General features: G+C 44.6%; 1 protein-coding gene across 4 annotated transcripts in view; it reads left to right on the plus strand.

Moving 5' to 3' along the window:
- Window positions 1-21,323, plus strand: part of TRABD (TraB domain containing) — a 62,002-nt gene that overhangs the window by 5,599 nt on the left and 35,080 nt on the right. The window contains exons 1-2 of one of the 4 annotated variants that reach the window (XM_054022318.1): window positions 3,464-3,505; window positions 4,191-4,226. The exons of 1 other annotated variant lie outside the window; for it this stretch is intronic. Coding sequence is in view for 1 of the 3 variants with exons in the window: in XM_054022300.1 (XP_053878275.1) it covers window positions 3,350-3,505 (156 nt within the window). In the remaining 2 variants the exon portion in view is untranslated. Of the gene's footprint in view, window positions 1-3,349; window positions 3,506-4,190; window positions 4,227-21,323 lie in introns of those variants that run through there. 2 more of the 4 variants (XM_054022300.1, XM_054022310.1) reach the window with 2 other exon arrangements.

Below are 21,323 nucleotides of genomic sequence, written 5' to 3' on the forward strand. Positions count from 1 at the left end.
AACGTTAACTATGCAACCACAAAGGCAAGGACGGACCACAGGGAAAGAGGGGAAATGGAATGAAGGAGACAACCAGAGTCAGGAAGGGGGACGGAGACAAATGAAACAAATAGCAGGCATATTCACGGTGGTCATAGTTCTGATCTGGACATGTCATAATAATGATACCTTACATTTACAGTGCACCTTTTATTCCTGTATAGTTTTATACATACAGCAACACTGAAATACAGTCAGCTCTTCATAGAATTGTAGAATCATAGAATTGGAAGGGACCTCGAGAGGTCATCTAATCCAGTCCCCTACACTCAAAGCAAGTGTTATCTAGACCATCCCTGACAGGTGTTTGTCCAACCTGCTCTTAAAAATCCCCAATGATGGAGATTCCACCACCTCCCTAGGCAATTTATTCCAGTGCTTAAACACTCTGACAGGAAGTTTTTCCTAATGTCCAACCTAAACCGCCATTGCTGCAATTTAAGCCCATTGCTTCTTGTCCTATCTTCAGAGGTTAAGAACATCAATTTTTCTCCCTCCTCCTTGTAACAACCTTTTATGTACTTGAAAACTGTTATCATGTCCCCTTTCAGTCTTCTCTTCTCCAGACTAAACAAACCCAATTTTTTCAATCTTCCCTCATAGGTCATGTTTTCTAGATCTTTAATCATTTTTGTTGCTCTTCTCTGGAATTTCTCCAATTTGTCCACATCTTTCCTGAAATGTGGCACCCAGAACTGGACACAATACTCCACTAGAGGCCTAATCAGTGCGGAGTAGAATGGAAGAATTACTTCTCATGTCTTGCTTACAATACTCCTGCTAATACATCCCAGAATGTTGTTTGCTTTTTTTGCAACAGCGTTACACTGTTGACTCATATTTAGTTTGTGATCCACTATGACCCCCAGATCCCTTTCCACAGTACTCCTTCCTAGGCAGTCATTTCCCATTTTGTATGTCTGCAACTGATTGTTCCTTCGTAAGTGGAGTACTTTGCCTTTGTCCTTATGGAATTTCATCCTATTTACTTCAGACCGTTTCTCCAGTTTGTCCAGATCATTTTGAATTTTAATCCTGTCCTCCAAAGCACTTGCAACCCCTCCCAGTTTGGTATCATCCACAAACTTTATAAGTGTACTCTCTATGCCATTATCTAAATCATTCATGAAGATATTGAACAGAACCATACCCAGAACAGATCCTTGCAGGACCCCACTCGTTATGCCCTTCCAGCATGACTGAGAACCACTGATAACTACTCTCTGGGAATGATTTTCCAACCAGTTATGCACCCACCTTATAGTAGCTCCATCTAGGTTGTATTTCCCTAGTTTTTTCTTTTTTTTTTTTTTATGAGAAGGTCATGTGAAACAGTATCAAAGGGGTAGCCGTGTTAGTCCGAATCTGTAAAAAGCAACAGAGGGTCCTGTGGCACCTTTAAGACTAACAGAAGTATTGGAGCATAAGCTTTCGTGGGTGAATGCCCACTTGCGTCTGATGAAGTGGGCATTCACCCACGAAAGCTTATGCTCCAATATTTCTGTTAGTCTTAAAGGTGCCACAGGACCCTCTGTTGCTTTTTTCATGTGAAACAGTACCAAAAGCCTTACTAAAGTCAAGATATGCCACATCTACCGCTGCCCCACTACCCACAAGGCTTGTTACCCTGTCAAAGAAAGTTTATCAGGTTGGTTTGACACAATTTGTTCTTGACAAATCCATGTTGACTGTTATTTATCACCTTATTATCTTCTAGGTGTTTGCAAATTGATTGCTTAATTATTTGCTCCATTATCTTTCCGGGTACAGCAGTTAAGCTGACTGGTCTGTAATTCCCTGGCTTGTCCTTATTTCCCTTTTTTATAGATGGGCACTATATTTGCCCTTTTCCAATCTTCTGGAATGTCTCCCATCTTCCATGACTTTTCAAAGATAATTGCTAATGGCTCAGATATCTCCTCAGTCAGCTCCTTGATTATTCTAGGATGCATTTCATCAGGCCCTGGTGATTTGAAGACATCTAACTTGTCTAAATTTCCCTATTTTAGACTCTGATCCTACCTCATTTTCACGGGTATTCACTGTTTTAGACATTCAATCTCCACTAACCTTCTTGGTGAAAACCAAAACAAACAAGTCATTAAACACCTCTGGGCGAAGGGTGATAGCCCTGTGGCCAGCCAGAGACCAACACTAATGTGAAAGAACATTTTGGTTAAGGACACCGGAGTAAAATGCTGCTCATATAGTAAGTGCCATGTGATTAAAGTCTATGGAGAATGGAGAGCGGATGGACCTTGGATTTTAAGATCTTGACCAAAATATACCCTTCACCCTATTACGTGTAGACAGTAAAGAAAGACCACATGGAAAGAACATGATTAGTCTGAGTCAGATGGAAGAAAGGCTAAGATGACCGGATTTGGATGTGTGGGTCTAGCAAGACTAGGAGTAAAATTTTCCAAAAGCATTGAAATGACTCAGGGGCCCTAAGTAACTTAGGCCCCTAGGAATCTAAATCCCATTGCCTTTGTGATATGTAGGCTCCTAAGTGCCTAAGTCACCTAGGTACTTTTTGAAAAATTTACTCTCTTTGCTTCAGGCTTATCTCTAAACTTCCCCTACTTCTGTCTGAAGAAATACAGTACGATGCACAGGCCTTCAGTCTAAGCTGGTGATTTAATGATACCAACAAGACTTTAAATGTCAGAAAACTCTACACTGAGACCTCCATAGATTTGTTTTATGGGGAGACAGGAGGTGGCCCCTGAGTAGGAGCTATAACCTTTAAACACACACTTTAAACTCTGCCTACTGCCCCAACGCTGCTCCAAGGGAAGTAGGAGCAGGGACAGGGGCAGGACTGGGTGACTGCAGCAGCAGCATCGAGTTGGTTGATTTAGTTGGTGCTGGTCCTGCTCTGAGCAGGGGGTTGGACTAGATGCCCTCCTGAGGTCCCTTCCAACCCTGACATTCTATGATCTGCAACAACAGGCTAAGGAGAGAGGCGGGCTCTGCTGAGCCCCAGATTCCCATCGGTTTCGCTATGGGCAGAGGAGCCAGCCACATCTCACAACAACACCCGCCCCTTCTGCCCCGGCGGCCGCACTGGGCAGAAGGGATCGGGCAGCAGCACCAGCCACACGCCTCAGCTCCCAGCCAGGGAGAGGGGAAACCACTAGCAGCAGCGTGGCACATGCGCTGGCAGTGCACCGTGGGAGCTGTAGTTTATCATCCCTTGCTCACCCCCGCTTCCCGGTACGGCGCAGCCGGGGCGGCCAAGGGGAACTACAGCTCCCAGGGTGCAGAGCGACCCGCTTTTCTCCTCCTCCTCCCCCCCCCCGTATGAATGACTAATACAACATGTTGTCCGGCGGCTAACGTGCCCCTCGGAGCCGGAGACCGCCGCTCGCCTTTGCTTCTCCTTCTTCTCCTCCTTGCGGCGGTGTCTGAGCAGCCGCGATCCTGCCTCCCGGGGCACTCACACGCGAGCGGGGCCCGCAAAGTAAGTCAGTGGGGGCGGGGGCTTAATTCTCCATCCCGGCTCGTCCGGGCTAAATGCACCGAGGCGGGAGCTGTTCCTCGGCGGCGGCGGCAGCAGCATGTTGTTGCCATGTTGCAGCTGTGCGGCGGGCTCAGGCACAGTTTGTGGAGTCCGGGGTCCATGCGGCAGCTACACTGTGCCTGCCTGCGACAATGTGTCCAAGAATCCGGAGAGGGGTGGGGGATGTCACATTGTTCCTCCTGCTTCGCGTATTCCAGGCTCTTTACAGAGATTTTACCAGGAGGGAAGTTTAATATTAAGATCCAGGATATCCGCCTTTGCCCCCTTCCCCTCCGGTCTCCACGAAACATGTTTCACTCGAAAATATCTGCTCTCTTAGTGATTCTCCACCCTGAAGTGGGGTTCTTCTTTGGGCGAAGGGAGGAGTGCGTGTGAAGGAAGAGTTCAGAAAATGTCATAGTTGCCGAGCTTTTGTTTGATCAGGAAGTTGGTAGCATATGGGGTGGGGGACTGAGAAAATTCATACCGTGGAACTTTTGTAATCTTTCCAGGGGCCTTGTGACACGACAGAAACTGACCACACCATAATATTTAACGTATGTGTCACAAAGTACTTGTGTGAGGTAAAAGCTTCTTCTGATCACTTCCTGCTCTGCCCTCCTTCAACTCTTCATTCCTTTCCCAGGTGCCGGGGGTGGCTCACGTTGCTCATGGCAGTCAGGTAATTAGGAACAGGGAACTTTTAAACCTATAATTACTAGAAAGTTTTATGCAAGGTACTATTTAAATGTATGAACAGTTCTTTCCATGGGAGAAGTCCCTTCACAAGCAGAATTCTTTGGCGTTATTTTCTTAGTCAGCAAAGTTCTGGAGCTTTGTGGAGAGTTATCTTTTTAACAAACTTCAAAAGAAAATCAGAAACAGTCATGAAGGGGCAAAAGTGCATCGATTTAAACCAAAGGTTGCAAATTGTTATATCTATTGCTGAATAACTTCGAACAACTTTCAGGGTTCCCCCTCCCCACGTCATTATGTAGTGGAGAAAATAATTGAAAATCAATATTAGGTTTAAATAAGCTGTAAGCCTTAAGTTCTGCGTGAGGATGTAGAAGATGATAAAGATACAATTATTGGGGAGTGTGAATAACCAGATAGAGTGGCTGTCAGATTTGCTGTCAGCAAAGCAATGTAAGTGAAGTAGCATGTTCTCATGGACTGAACACATGGCTGGGAGGTAGGAACTCTAACCCAGAATATGCCACTTCCTTGCTAGATAGCCTTATGCAAGTTGCTTTAAACTATCTGTGCTTCCATTCCCACTTTTGTAAAACGGAGATAAGGATATTCAGCTCAGAGCAGGACTTTAAAGGAGATATATAAAGGAGAGAAAAAAAGCCATTTTCCCCACCACCTGTCCCCTGAGCTGCATTCAGAGCCAAAGCAGCATGAAGCATTTAAAAAGGCTTTCTTTGTACATCATAGCTTTGTAGTTTCCAAGGCCAGATGGGACCACTGTTGTCCTCTAGTCTGATTGCCTGTACAACACAAGTCAGTGGCCATAGAACTTCCTCAGTATAATTCATAGAGCAAGAGTGGGCATAAACCCAATTTAGAGTAAAAAATCCATCTTTAAGACAGTGGTCCTGCAAATGGTTGCACAAATCCTTGTACAAATCCTCGTTGGCTTCAATAGGTCTGCATCCTGGTGCATGAGTCTGTATTAACAAGCAGTATGGCATGATCAGGATTGTGGTGGTTGTGTGGTGATTTGAAAACAGAAGGTGCTAAGAGCTTTTTACACTTCTGTGATTTTTGTTTGTTTTTGTTTTACTTCAGTCTTAAAAAACCAACAACAACCACTTTCCCTCCCCTCACATTTTTGTCTTCATACCAGGGCCGGCTCCAGCATTTCTGCCGCCCCAAGCAAAAAAAAAAAAAAAAGCCATGATCGGCGGTGGCAGTTCAGGGGCAGGTCCTTCACTCCTAGAGGGAGTGAAGGACCTGCTGCCCCCGAATTGCCGCAGGTGCCGCCCCTCTCCCTTGGCCGCCCCAAGCACCTGCTTGTTAATCTGGTGCCTAGAGCCGGCCCTGCTTCATACTCCAGTTTTCTTGTCAGATATTAGTATTGTGCCATAACTTACAGTAAACTCCTGTAAAATAAAGTGCTTGAATTAAGCTCTAAAAGTAGTCGTGGTTCACACAGACCTTGGTAGCAAATTTTTGGCCCCAAACCTGCCAGCATTTCAGCACATGCTGAACTTTACACTTGGGACTACTCCTGTGTGTTGCTGTTTGCAGGATTGGGGTATTTATTTTTAACCAGTTTCCAGGGAAAGTGTTTGACTTTTGGATGTTTTTGTTTCTTGTTTTTATAAGGGTTTACCTGTTTGAGAGACTTTCATTTTGTATTTACTGAAGTAGAAAACAACTTGACAACTGCTAACTGTTGCTTCTGGAGGAAAAATGCCCAAGAGATTAAACTTTGCAAAGTGACACTGTACCTGTGCATGCATGGCACTGTCAGTAGTTTTCCCCAAGAATTATCAAGTTTAACTATATGCCTGGAGAATGTTCATTTTGCATTGGTGTTTTGAGTAAATAAGATGGATTCTGTTCCTTTTAATGAACCTAAAATAACAAAACAAACGCACAAAATAAAAGAAATTTTCTTCTAGGACTTTCAGTCCAGCATTTTCAACAAACATTAAACTTACAGGGAAAAATACATTTACATAATATTATCTCTAGATATTTAAATTGCTTGATTATAGTGGGTTGATTGGGTTTCTTGGTCAAAAAATGGTTATAGAATTCATTGTCTTATCCTTTTTCTGTTTGTGGATTAAGCAGACTCTATTGTGTTTCAGCAATTTGATTTTTCTAGGTTTTGAGTTGTGATTGGGGGAGGGGAAGAGCTACCTGTATAGGGTGACCAGACAGCAAGTGTGAAAAATTGGGACGGGGGTGGGGGATAATAGAGCCTATATAAGAAAAAGACCCAAAAATCGGGACTGTCCCTATAAAATCGGGACATCTGGTCACCCTATACCTGTAACATCAGCATCTGTAACCCTAGCATCCCAGTGTTCTAACTGTATACTCATGTCTTGTTTAATTCAGTGATGACAGTGTTAAATCGATTTTTGGGGGGGTGTATTCTTACTGCTACATGCTGAAAAATTATAAGTCAGGCACTGATCTAACGCCTTTCTTGTTTTTTGGGAAAGGGAGGTGAGTGTGGAGGGGAACCACCTGGAATAGGAATAAAATGTAAAATGTCTTTGGGCAAGGGAGGGGGATGGTTACAATTTTTTTTGTTAAATACGGAGATGTAGTCTGCCTTATGCATCAAATGTCAGTGTTCTTTCTTGAGCAATAATATTGAAGCAGGTGGGCAGACTTGTAGGAAAGAGATCTTTATTGAGTATATTGAGTGGACAGATCCAAAATTTCAGGGGGTGTCGAGATCCAGTGTTCTGGTCTGGGTCTATCTCTAACAGTAAGATAAACAGAAGCTGGGCAGAGAGGTAGATACGCTGGAGCAAGGGTGGGCAAACTTTTTGGCCCGAGGGCCACATCTGGGTATGGAAATTGTATGGCAGGCCATGAACATGAATGCTCACAAAATTAGGGGTTGGGCTGCGGGAGGGCTCCAGCTGGGAGTATGGGCTCTGGGGTGGTGCTAGGGATGAGGGATTGGGGGTGCAGGAGGGTGCTCTGGGCTGGGACTGAGGGGTTCGGAGGACAGGAGGGGGATCAGGGCAGGGGTTTGGGGCACAGGAGGGAGTCAGGATGACAGGATCCGGGTGGTGCTTACCTCAAGCAGCTCCCAGAAACAGCGGCATGTCCCCCTTCTGGCTCCTACATGGAGGCGTGGCCAGGCAGCTCTGTGCGCTGCCCTGTCCACAGGTGCTGCCCCTGCAGCTCCCATTGGCCAGGAACTGCAGCCAATGGGAGCTGCGGGGGCAGTGCTTGGGGTGGGGGCAGCGTGCGGAGCCCCCTGGCTGCCCCTACACATAGGAGCTGGAGAGGGGATGTGCCACTGCTTCCGGGACCCATGCGTAGTGGAGCAAGCAGGGCAAGCCCCAGACCCCACTTCCCGGCGGGAGCTCAAGGGTCAGATTAAAACGTCTGGAGGGCCGGATGTGTCCCCCGGGCTGAAGTTTGCCCACCTCTGCACTGGAGGGTAGGGATAGGGTCCAGAGAGACCTAGACAAATTGGAGGATTGGACTAAAAGAAATCTAATGAGGTTCAACAAGGGCAAGTGCAGAGTCCTGCCCTTAGGATGGAAGAATCCCATGCACTGCTACAGGCTGGTGACCGACTGGCTAAGAGGCAGTTCTGCAGAAAAGGATCTGGGGATTACAGTGGATGAGAAGCTGGATATGAGTCTACAGTGTGCCCTTGTTGCCAAGAAGGCTAACGACATATTGGGCTGCATTAGTAGGAGCAATGCCAACAGATTGAGGGGAAGTGATTATTCTTCTCTATTTGGCACTGGTGAGGCCACATCTGGGGTATTGCGTTCAGTTTTGGTGCCCCCACTACAGAAAGGATGTGGACAGGTTGGAGAGAGTCCAGCAGAGGGCAACGAAAATTATTAGGGGGCTGGGACACATGATTTACGAGGAGAGGCTGAGGGAACTGGGCTTGTTTAGTCTGTAGAAGAGAAGAGTGCGGGGGGATTTGATAGCAGCCTTCAACTACCTGAAGCGGGGTTCCAAAGAGGATGGAGTGAGGCTGTTCTCAATGGTGGCAGATGATAGAACAAGGAGCAATGTTCTCAAGTTGCAGTGTGGGAGGTCTAGGTTGGATATTAGGAAAAATTTCACTAGGAGAGTGGTGAAGCACTAGAATGGGTTACCTAGGGAGATGGTGGAATCTCCATCCTTAGAGGTTTTTAAGGCCTGGCTTGACCAATCCCTGGCTGGGATGATTTAGTAGCGTTGGCCCTGCTTTGAGCAGGGGGTTGGACTAGATGACCTCCTGAGGTCCCTTCCAACCCTGATCTTCTATGATTTTATGAATATAAAATACTACACACATTCTTCATGGCAGAATTATTTCCAAGGAAAGCTGAAAGCACGAAGAAATCATAGCTCTGCTAGGGCCACAGAATTTGAGAACTAGCAGCCTGGAGAGTGGAATCAGCATGCATTCCTGCATCCTTAGTTTAGTTTGGTACCAGGTTCCTCCTAGACCCTGACCCTCTTTCTCCAGTTCCACTCATCAACTACATATTTAACATTTTATAACAAACACAAATAATTAATTTCTAGTCCCACAAAACATCCGTAGGCCAGAGGTTACTAACACTTAGCAGATAGAGCTCTGAGAAGGCTATAGGTTCTTATACCATGCTTATCACTTTAATAACTGAGCTCTTTCCAGTAGTGCATTAAGCTACATGACTAATATCTATCACATGTGGCTTGTTCTGTCATGCTCTCTCCAGGAGAGAGAAGTGTGTGTGTGCAATGTAGTGTTTGTAACTACAGGGTCTAGTGGTAGAGGTGCAATTTCCCATCACTATTCATTGGATGCATCTCTCCAGGAAGGACTCAAACCATCTTAGCACAATACCCTGGACCCCTGCTACCTCTCTCAGGTGATACAGCAGATGTCGAATGCTGAAGAGTGGTCGAGGAGGATGAGAATAAATGCCTATTCTCTATCCATTGACAGCAGGAGATCATCCATCAGTGCCACTAAAGCATTTTCAGTCCCATGTCATGGCCTGAATCCAGATTGTGACAAGTCTAGAATATTAGCTCCAGTTAAGACGGGTTCTTCTTGGTAAAGTCATATCTTTACCATGGTCTTTAGGCAGGCACTTAGTCCCTGAGATAATGTGATTCCTCAACAGATGACCAGATTTGGACTGTACTACTTCTGCCTCTTTATCACCTCTTTCCAAATCTGGCAACCTGTCTCTTCCTTAAATCTCTTCTAATCTTGCAGGGTTGATTTGAGGATTATTCTCGGTCCCTATTTTCTCCAGCAACCTGGTTTTTGTTCATCATAATTCAAGTGTACGTGGTGACCCTAATGAATGTAAGTGGCAATAATTTAAAACACTGAAAGGCCCAGGTAGCCTGCTGCCTCATTATCTGTCTGATGATAATAAATGGTGAGCTGCAGTTTTACAGAACCTTAGAACTTGGAGATGGGAAAGTCTTGCTAGGTTTTCTTGTTGCCAATCCCTATGGAGCAGCACAGGTTTTTTTTCTTGACATGTAATCTGCGGTGCTTTGTCCTGCCCTATGTTAAACACCTCTGCATTGTATTTTCTCACTTCTGAAGTGTGCAAGTGAACGTTGGATCTCGCTTCCAGGTGTTTGAATGTGGGTAGTGAATAGCAGCAAAGTCAGCTATGCAGGAGCCTAGGGCTTGTCTAGGCTTAAAGCGCTGTAGTGGTGCAGCTGCTGCGCTTAGTGAAGATGCTACCTACGCCAGTAGGTGAGCTTCTCCCGTCAGCGTAGATATACTCCACCTCCCTGAGAGGTCGTAGCTATGTTGACAGGAGAAGCCCTCCCATTAACATTACACTGTTTTCACTGGGGATTAGGTCAGTATAACTATGTCACTCAGGGGTGTGCATTTTCCAATCAGTTTAAACTCAACTGCTGAAATATGTTGATACAAGTAATCCCTGACACACAAGAAGGCAGAACCGTGATCTGCAACCGACTGTGGTCAGAGCTAGTTGCTCCTGGTAAGTCTCAGAGGTGTGGGTGGTTCTGGGGAAATGTGTATGACATAGAGTAGGTCACCTTGGTGACGGTTTTGAAACAAGTTCCAATTCCTAAATTTGTGTCTGTTGCATCATTGGGCACCAGATTTCAGCTGATGTGTCATGTTGGATATTTGCAGTATGTAAATGGGAAAGAGATACTACTTGGAAATGAAGATGAGTTGTCTGTAAATATTGTAAGATTTTATTTATAAGCATTTAAATTGTATCAGCCTTAAATCCTTCGTACCGTTATGTTATTTTGTGATAAAAGTAAAAAGAGACATAGGAACATACCAGTTGGTTGGCTCAACTTTCATACTGGGTAAAATATTAGGTTGGGGAAGGGAATCGTAGGTACACAAAAGGGAGCAACAGATGAGTGATAAGTATAATTGGTCACGAGGAACCCTGTATCTTCAGCTCCAAAACACAGGTTTGCGCCTACCACTTATGCAAAAAGAGTTATTTGGTTAGTGAGTAGTAGTAGGATTTTATCCTCTGTGGACCACTTGTTAGAGTGGGATGGGACATACTTATCCAGCATATTACATAAGCAACATGGATTCACAATAAGCTGGCTGTACCTGACAAACTTGGTAAGCTATCTCTGACAAAATTACAGTTTTAGTATACAAAAGGAATGCAGTAGATTTTAATGTATGTAGACTTGAGTGAGATTTTAATTACACTTTTTCATTGAAAACAAACAAACAAATTGTGTTCTGTCCAAGAATATTGGAGTGTCATGGGGTGAGATGGCTCAGGGTTTGCTAATGGAGTACAGAGCCTTTTACATGTGGTTGCTGGTTTGGATCCAGCCCTGGTCACTAATGACCATTGTTACATTTCATGGTTGTTCTATGATCTAAGTGAAGTACTGTAGTGGTCTCAGTCTAGTGTCCATAGGATGAACGTTCATATTGCAGTTTGCATTAATTGGCAGTCTTGGCAGAGAGGCCAGGGACTGAATGTGCATCAAGGCTGATCGTCTTTCCTCTGAAGCACCTGACACTGACCAGTGTCCGAAGACAGGATACTGGGCTAGATGGACCATTGGTCTGACCCAGTATGCTCTTTCTTGCATTCCCTCCTCCCTAGCACTGATCCCAAAAGAGCAGGGCTGAGGGATATTGGCATGAGGAAATATGCATGGCTAACAAGGACATGTGCTATCCCTGTTTGTGGGTAAAGAGGACTTCAGACTGAAGGGTTGTTGGCACAAAATTCTCTCAGCAAAAATAAAAGGTATTGGAAGTTTCAATAGGAGTTGGCACCTAGGCGCTTTTGAAAATCCCATCAGGTGCCTAAATATATTTAAAAATCTGGCCCTTGGGCTCGCAGTGCTTCAGTTTTCCATCTGTAAAATGCAGCTAATCTTGCTTCCCTACCTCAGGGTTTATGAAGATAAATGCATTAAAGAGTGTGAGATGCTCAGACACTATGGTAATAGTGGACCATATGAATACCTTAGATAGACATTGCAGACAATTAGACATGTTTATAAAAAGTTGTTGAAAGTTTGTTTCAATGAAAAATTAAAACAAGTTGTAGCAAGTTCCTTCCCACTGTTTCTGACCAGTTATACCAATAATGTTTATGCATAGACTGTAATAAACACAGAGCAGTTCTAGAAACAGAGAAAAAGCTACTGTATTTCCCTAATGGAGATAATGATGATAAAATGTTGGGGGAAAGTAAGCTATTTTTCAAGTTTCTGCAGAGATAATAGTGAAGAATAAATATTGGCTTAAAAAAACCTGTTTTCAAAAAAGTAGTTGACCACATCACATCATTAATAGAAAGAGAGAGAATTTAAAAAAAAAAAATTTGTTTGACTCCAATTCATTGTCTGAATGGAACAAGTTCTTTAATATTCGGGTGTGTTCAGACAAAGATGTAGGGCCAAATTCAATCCTAATGTGGGGGGGGGGGGGAGGTAGCAATTTCTACTGATCTGCTTAAAAGTCCTTTCTTCTTATGCTATGCTTGAAATATGTTCCTAAAAAGTGATAGTAACAACAGAGGAGGTGAGGAATGAGTCTTTAATAGTAACTTGTTTTTAGTGTCTTTCAATTAAAGTCCTATCTGAACCCTGCATTCATATGTTTGATGACTGTGTGTTTATCCTCTGTTTGCAGTGGGGAGAATAACAGATCAGAGACAGTTTCAGATACCTAATTATACAACAAGAACTGAAACAGTGTAGTGAACTAAGACACCACATGCTAGGAAAAAAACCTAATCTGCAACCAATAGTTTACTAATAGATTCCATCCAAGTTAACAGCGAGCATTTTGACACTCCTACTCTCGCTGATTCCTTTTCCCCATCATCAGTGTACCTGCAGTGTTATGCATCATACACTGGCTAAACATGCTGGATGCCATCCTGAATTGACCTTGGAATACCCACCATTGATGAGGCTGCCTGGAGAATACAAGGCCTGGTGCAATACAGTGCCAGCCTTTACTTTGGAGAAATCTGCTTTTTCACTATATCCTTTATTTTTTCATTTCGTTTTATGCTGGATAGGAGTTACTGGAAAAGTATGTCCCTTCCTTCAAAGATCTTCAAGGAAATCTGGGTAGCCAACCTTTCCCTCCCTTTTCCCCCCCTCCCACAAATCTTTTAGGGGAAGATATTGCAGTCTCTTCTCCCCAATCCATGAAATGTAAGTGAAGATGGCTGCCTGCCCAGCTGTCTTGCAGCAGGAGGATGAAAATAGTAATACCATCACCTAGATCTTATGCAATGCTTTTCATGAGGGAACTTTAATCAGTTTCCCCATTTTACAGATTGGGCAACTGAGGCACAGGGAGGTGAAGTGACTTGCCCGAGGTCACCCAGCAGGCCGGTGGCAGAGCCAGGAAAAGAACTTAGGTCTCCTGAGTCCTAATCCTATGCTCTCTCCACTAGGAAACACTGCTGTGGTTAAAGAAATGTCCCTGTCTCACTGCTGCTATAGGCTGCACTGACCCTGGGGTCTTTGACCTGTGGAAGGCTTTGCATACATTTGAAATACCAATCTTCTTTTGTTGCAGTGCTGAGACCCATGAATAGAAATTAGGGAATCTCAAGAAATTACCCAGTATTATGTGGTTATATATGTTACTGTATTACATACAAAAAGAAACTACAATATAAGAATGTTAAAAGTTGAAAAGTCAAGCACTGGAAAGTTAGGAAAAGCCTGAATTAAGGTTGCCCATGTAGCAAGAGTCCAAGTGGCTCTTTTTTGCTTCGGCGCAGCAGGGGGTGCGTGCTCAAAATTTTTTTACTGATAGGGGTGCGTGATCAAAAAAGTTTGGAGAGCACTGTTCTAGGCAATGGGGATGGGAAGGGGGGGAGTGCCTGCTGGCGAGAGCCGAGCGGAGCTGCTTGCACGCCTCTACCTAAGAGCCAGACCTGCTGCTGGCTGCTTCTGGGCCACAGCGCAGTCTGCAGTGCCAGGACAGGTGGGAAGCCTGCCTCTGCACCTCGGCTGCGCTGCTGATCAGGAGCCACCGGAGGTAAGCCTGCACCCCAATCTCTGGCCCTGAGCCCCCCCAAACCTGGAACCCCTTCTGCACCCCTAACTCCTCATCCCCAGCCCCACCCCAGAGCCCTGCCCCTTCCCACACCCCTATCCCCTGCCCCAGCACTGAGCCCCCTCCTGCACCCCTTGCCCCAGCCCTGAGCCCCGCCAAACCCAGAGCCCCCTACTGCACCACAAACTCCTCATCCATGGCCCCAGCCCAGAGCCCTGACTCCCTCCTGCACCCCAACCCCCATCCCAGTCCAGAGCCCTCTTAAACATGGAGCCCCTCCTGCACCCCAAACCACTCATCCCCAGCCCCACCCCAGAGCTTGCACCCCCAGCCCAGAGCCCTGACGCCCCTCCTACACCCCAACCCCTTGCCCTGTTATACCAATAGAATAAAAACCAGCAGGATCTTATTAAGAGGGATAAGGCAAAGATGCCACATTTATTGTAAATATAATGATAAAGCAAAAGATAAAAGTAAACAATGTTGTTTGACCACTTATTCCTATCACTATTTATTCCTTATACATATACATATATATAGATTCATTCACACAATCACTCATTCAAGTTCTGTATAGGTGTTATAATTACCAGCCTAGAAGTTGCTCATGCCAAGTTACTGGCCAGGTATCTTGGTCATGAGGATAGAGCGGCGTCTGTGTCAGGTGCACCTGATGCTCCTGGAGGCTGGCAGCAGAACCAGAGACTCAAAGTCATCAGTCTTGAGAGTTCATTCTTCTAGGATTTAATTCCTATGTTAGTCTATGGGAGCTGTTTCATTCTGCTGTTGCTGACTCAATCAGCAGATGGCACATTCCTGGTGGCTCCAAACTGTCCAAAGTTTGTGTTTCTCATCCTTCCAGGTGATGGGGTAGATCCCAGTTTACCCTCCGGGGGTTCTGGTGGTCCACTTTACACATTCTTCGGCTGATGGATACTCCCTTTCTAGGCTGGCACCGCCTTAACCATTCATGTACATCACGCATTCATCAACGTACATTCCATATCTTAACCATATTTTAATTTACTGTCTCCACCACTTTTGGGGTGTGTGCTAATTCATTTGAGACTCCGGGCCCTTTAATCACAGAGGGTGGGGGTCTGTTCCTAGGAGCGGTTGCTGTTACAACGAACGGCTGGAGGCTCACAGCAGGGGTGATAACAGTGTTCACTTCAAGAACAAAGTCAATTAATTTGTTTGTAAGTTTTACATAGTAATAAAGTATCTTTCACAGGATAGATACAATCAATGGTTTCTACAGACAGTAGCTTACAAGTTTTAACAGAAGACCCAAGAGATTTTTGTACTTGGTGAAACTGTTGGATTTTAAAGTGTGGGGGACAAATTATGGGGGTCACTGTCACTTGGGGGAATCACTGTTAGTACCTTCTTTAATATCTCTACAGCCCCAGCACAGAGCCCCCTCCCACACCCTGAACCCCTCATTCCTGGCCCCACCCCGCAGCCCTCACCCCCGCACTCCAACCTTGTGCTCCAACCCTGAACCCCTCCCAAACCCCTCATCCCCAGCTCCGTTGGGTTGCAGGCATTCTTCAATGGGGTCCCCAGAAAAAAAGTTTGAAAACCACTGGACTAGCTGACTCTTGCGGTCCCTTCTAACCCTATGATTCTATGAACAAGTGGGCTGAATTAAGGTTGCACAGACAACCTTCATGCTGGCAGGTCCTAATTTCTGAGGGCTGGGTTTTGCAATCTCATTTTGGGTGGTGGTGGGGGGAGGGGGAGGGTTTAAAAAGCAAACTGAAAAAACCAAATATCTTTATATGGAACCATATTGACTCTCACATGGATCACCAGCAGAGTTGGAACCTTTAGATCCAGAGCACAAACCTCTGCCACTTGGGCTAAATGAGTAATTTATAGCACTGGTAGGTTATCTTCAGTGTAGGCCAGCCAGCAGAGAGAGGGCGATGAGGCATGCACTTTGTCGGGGGGGGAGGTTCACAGCTATTTGCTGACAGCATAGGAGTTTTGAGACTAGGGCAGGGGTTCTCAAACTGGGGGTCAGGACCCCTCAGGGGGTTACAAGGTTATTACATGGAGGGTCATGAGCTGTCTGCCTCCACCCCAAACCCTGCTTTGCCTCAAGCATTTATAATGGTGCTAAATATATTTTAAGAGTGTTTTTAATTTATGGGGGGGGTCGCTTGCTGTATGAAAGGGGTCACCAGGACAAAAGTTTGAGAACCCCTGGACTAGGGAATGTTGTGTTCCATTCCATGCTATGGAGGAGAGTGTTCTCTAGTGGTTACAGACCCTTCTGCCCTTGGCCCCTCCAGTTTTTACCAGTCTCACCTCCCTCACGTGCCCCTCTTGTCTCCTTGACCTAGTTTCCCTTCCCAACTCTTTTTGACTCCTCATCTCAGTCTCAAACTCCCGCCTTCCCTCTCCCCACCTGCCTCTTTCCCTGGGTGCCAGTCTCCCTACTTGCCCTTCCCCAAGCCCAGCTCCTTACCACTCAAGCAATTCCCTCATTCTTCCCCTTGCTGCCTGGGCTCCAGTAATGGGAGTTGTGGCACTACACCCCCATATTCTTCTTGGAGATATTGTTATGATATGACTATGGCATAACTATGATGTATTTTATGCAAGATAAGGCATGTGAGATATCATTGGAAAGGTTATGATTTACTGAATATGATTGTCCTATTTGTATTATTTTTGTATCTGAAGTTAGGAATATTGTCTATGAATCTATTACAAATGTGTTTACACCTGGGGAATGCCCACTAGACAGAATGCAATCAGTGTGGATGGCCGGTTGGGAAGGGCCATTAAGGAAAACAGTAGGTCTTTGAAGATGCTAATCTCCCACTGGGAAGCCTTCCTGGGGATGCTGCAAACAGCCTCTGAGTTATGGCTGCAGGGATGTGTGACCAAGTCATCTGGTACTGGCCTCCATGATAATACTAGTATTTTTCCACTGACCGGAGGTGGGAATCAAACTGGGAGACAAAGAATTCACGCCATAGGCAAAAACTATTTAAGGCAGGGGAGTGACATCATTGTGGTTCGTTCTTCATCGACTCCCCGCCCAAGAAAGAGGACTGCTGGAAACACCTGAGAACAAAAAGACTGGACTGGGGGGAAGGGCTGAGCCCAGGTGAGAGTGTTGTCTGGCCTGTGAAAGAAAGATCTGGAGTTTTAAGCTGCAAGCAAATGCAGCTTGTCTTCAAGAATCTCTGCAATCTACCTAAAACAACATTTAGGGTTAGAATTTGCTACTTATAACCAGTTTCTTTAGTATATTAAGCTTTGATTGCGTGTTTGTTTTATTTGCTAGGTAATCTGCTTTGATCTGTTTGCTATCCCTTATCACTTAAAATCTGTCTTTCATAGTTAATAAACTTGTTTTTGTTTTGTTTAAAACCTGTGTGTGTGTGTGGAAATCATAACTTGGGGCAGAAAGCTGTGTATATTCCCCTCCACGTTGAGGGAGGGGGTGAATTTCATGAGCTTACGCTGTACAGTTCTCTGTGTAGTGCAAGATAGTATAATTTTGGGTTTACCCTCCAGAGGGGGTGTGCACTTGAGTACTGGGCAGTTCCTTAGCTGAGCCTTCCCATACAGAGCTGATCTCAGCATCTGTGTGTATAGCTGCAACTGTGTGTGTCCCTACCTGTATGTGTGCTGGTAAAGTGCAGTCTGAAGCCTGGGGGAAGGCTTGACTGGCTTGCTTCAGCAATATAGCGTATAGCAATACAGGCTAGTGGGTCAGGCGGGCTCAGTGGTACCCCAGTTCCAGGTGGCATCGTGAAAGGGCGTGGGGGGCCATCACAGGAGTATTGTGAGCACAGGAGAGACAGTCTCCCTACTCTCAGTTCTTCTGCTTGGTGCCGCAGCAGTCGCTGGTCGGTGAAAGGAGCAGTTGCAAGGAAAGTCCTGCTAGGTTCCTGCAACCTTGGGGTGGAGTATGCTGAGTCACAGGGATGGTGCATGTGAAATGTGGTCAGACCATAGGAGCTGTGTGGGGCCAGAGCATGATCAGTACAGATGGAATCTTTGGAGAACTTCAGGCCACTCTCTCAAGTCTCTAATGAGCATGTGCAAACTGAGATTTTTTTCAGAGGCTCTGAACGTGGACAAATTTGAGCAGATTTTTCACTAAGATTGCAAAAAGCATGACCTGGTACTATGGCAACACCCTTGCCAAATTTCAAGTCCATGCTCCCAAGCATGGGAGTGTTAGAGCTTCTTAACAATACAGTTGGACGAATTTTTTAACATGGAGAAAAACAATATATTTTCCCCTGATCTTGTTTATGGAAATGATTGAAGCAGGGCTGGCGCAACTCATTCAGTGACTTAGGTGGTTGCCTAGGGTGCTACAATTTGGGGGGCGGCGACCGCGGCGGTATTTCAGCAGCGGGACCTTCCTCCGCCTCTGGGGGGTGGCATTTCGGGGTGGTACCTTCTGCCGCCCTAGGGCGGCAGAAAAGCTGGTGGCGCTCCTGGGTTGAAGCATTGTCTGAAATCTTCCTCTCTCCCATCCCCTCACAAAAAAAGATTGTGGACAGCCAGCATGATAAATTTCATCCCAAACAATTAACTTTGGCAAAGTTATAAGCAACTGAAAACAGGATCTTAAAATGGAAAGCATTGGTCAACCTCAACTATACTGTGCTGCATATCATTATTTGTATTGCAGTACTGCCTAGAGGACTCCAACTGAGGTTGGAGCCCCGTTTTGGTGGGCATGGTACACTCAGTGAGAGACGGTGCTTGCCCAAAAGAGCTTACATTCCAAACAGACAGGACAGACAAGGGATGCTGTTGAGGCTAGAATTAACTAGGTAAAGTTAAGAGAATATTTTTCCGTTAATTGTGCTTAGTGGCATCCACAATTTGGTGAGAATTGGAGATGGTCATTTTAAATTTTATCTATGTGATGATTTAGAATCACTTGGTGCTTCTGTATAACGAGGCTTGGCAGAACTCTATTTTTTTTAAATAATTTCAACAGATAATCTCAATGTTTATTTTTAAGCATTTTTTCAATTTTTATCAATTTAAATTTTCACTGTTATGCAAAATTATGCATGTGGGTGTGTGTCAGACAGTGGGAGGGGGTCTGACAATGAATGACAATAGACATTGAGATTCAAAAAAATGAAAGCTTTAATTGCTAAAACACAAATTGTCAACATCACATGTGAAAATATACAGAGTAAATATCTTTAAATCAAAGTCTAGTTCTCAAGCAGCATTTTTCTTACTTTGACTATCTGTACATTTCAATTATTATTGATGGAAATAGTTTTTCATTGTTTTTTGTGTGTACAGTGATACTTACTGATGAAAAATCTAATCCTTCCAAGCCTGTGTATAAGAGTTTGCTTTTTAACTGGAGCTTGTAATTTACTCTTTTTAACCCCCAACTGTAGGTAAAAGGCATGTGTTCAAACTTACCAAACCTTTCAGTTTGACTCTAGAGCTCAGATGTATGAGGATGCTGGAAAAACTCTGGTTATTTGTACATAAATAAGCAAATCAAGTGCTAAGTTGATCTACTACAGGGGAATAGGTCAGTAACTAAGGCACAGCTAATTTGTAGTTATGCTTGTCTGCATTGTCTATTTAGCATGCAAGCTATTCAAAGCAGGAACTCCCTTTCATTATACAAAAACAACAAGGAGTCCGGTGGCACCTTAAAGACTACAGACTAACACGGCTACCCCCTGATACTTCCCTTTCATTATGTTTACGTACGATGCTACTGAGGCATAAAAGACAGGTGAAAGTTAAAATAGCATTTCCGCTTCACTCATCCCTTTATCTTATAGTCTCTTCCTGCCCTGTTGGTGTCCAAGTTTTGCATATGTTTTTTTTAAAAGAAAAAGCAGGTGGAATTGTGGGGTTTTTGTTCTTAACTGCACATTGTAATAAAAGGTTTCAGAGTAATTAGAAATTAGAAATTAATGGAGATAGCCTATCTCCTAGAACTGGAAGGGACCTTGAAAGGTCATCGAGTCCAGCCCCCTGCCTTCACTAGCAGGACCAAGTACTGATTTTGCCCCAGATCCCCAAGTGGCCCCCTCAAGGATTGAACTCACAACCCTGGGTTTAGCAGGCCAATACTCAAACCACTGAGCTATCCCTCCCCCCCATGTTAGTGTTAGTCTGTATCCGCAAAAAGAAGAACAGGAGTACTTGTGGCACCTTAGAGACTAACAAATTTATTAGAGCATAAGCTTTCATGGGCTACAGCCCACTTCTTCGGATGCATATGCATATGCATCCGAAGAAGTGGGCTGTAGTCCAAGAAAGCTTATGCTCTAATAAATTTGTTAGTCTCTAAGGTGCCACAAGTACTCCTGTTCTTTTTATTATAATAAAAATAATTCTTCTTGAAAGAACGTTAGCAAAAAGGCATACTTATAACTCTTGTCTGTGTATGGACAAATCATCAGGAACTTAATCTCTTGGAGTCTTTGTAAGTAATTTTTGTTTTGTTAATGTAGTTTGCCCCACAGGGTCAGAGCTTGATCTGTAGCTGCTCTCCGCATAGCATCCCTCTGACTTCATGGGGAATTCTGCCTACAAAGAGTCTGCAGAGTCAGGCTTTTAGTCTCATTGGAATTGTCTTGTTGCCTGAACTGCAATTGTTCTCCCTGCTCCCCCGTCCAGTTTGCTGGGTGACCAGTAGCAGTAGACAGCCCTATCGTGTGAATCATTAAGGCTGGTCTATACATATGGGCAGCTGTCTGAGCTACATGCTGATGCTTCTTGCTGCCCTTTTGGATATTTTTTTCTTCCAATATCCAATTTTAAGTGGCAGCTGGAAAGCAATAAAAATCCATTTGAATTAAAACTAGAAATCTGGCATGCACCAAAAGACTAGAATGTTGTCCTTTTAATGTATTGCAAAAGCGGTGAAGGCATATGTACAGTCTGTGTCTCATACATCCCTGTGTGCAAAAAATAAGATAATCTTAGATGAGCGTCTTCCATGATCTGTTCAGGTAGACTGACTTGATGGAGGGTGAAGTCATGCTTGATTTTATTAGATGGCATCAATGCGCTGCATGCTGTACAGATCATGAAGTAAAACCTGGCCCCTGATCCAAAAAGTTCGCATTCTAAGTGTATGTCTGAACAGTATTGTCTCAATGAACCAGGTTACAGAAGACTCTGATTCCAAGGCCCTGCATGCTTGTTATTTCTTTATTTTATTAACATTTACTTTGGTGGGTTAACAATGATGGGTTCTGTGGAAGAAGTTTGCATAAGGAAGGAATAGTCATTTAATTCAATAGTTCTTACGGTCTGCCGCATGCCCTGGACTAGAGGTTCCCAACTTTTCTTATTGCACGCTGCCTTCCAGATCTACCAGCAGCCTGTGTACTCCTACCCTTCTCATCACTGTTATTGTGTGTGTTCTTCTTAACACTGTCTTTAGCCATCTGTCCATATTTCACTGTTACATACAGATATAGTTATAAGGTGACAAATACAACCAAACACCGTCTCACCCACCCCAAGTTCTGAGCTCAGTTAGACTGGATAGTTGCTGGGCAACTGAACCCGTGGTGT

Source organism: Malaclemys terrapin, chromosome 1 (assembly GCF_027887155.1).
Source record: "Malaclemys terrapin pileata isolate rMalTer1 chromosome 1, rMalTer1.hap1, whole genome shotgun sequence".
Lineage (NCBI taxonomy): Eukaryota > Metazoa > Chordata > Testudines > Emydidae > Malaclemys > Malaclemys terrapin.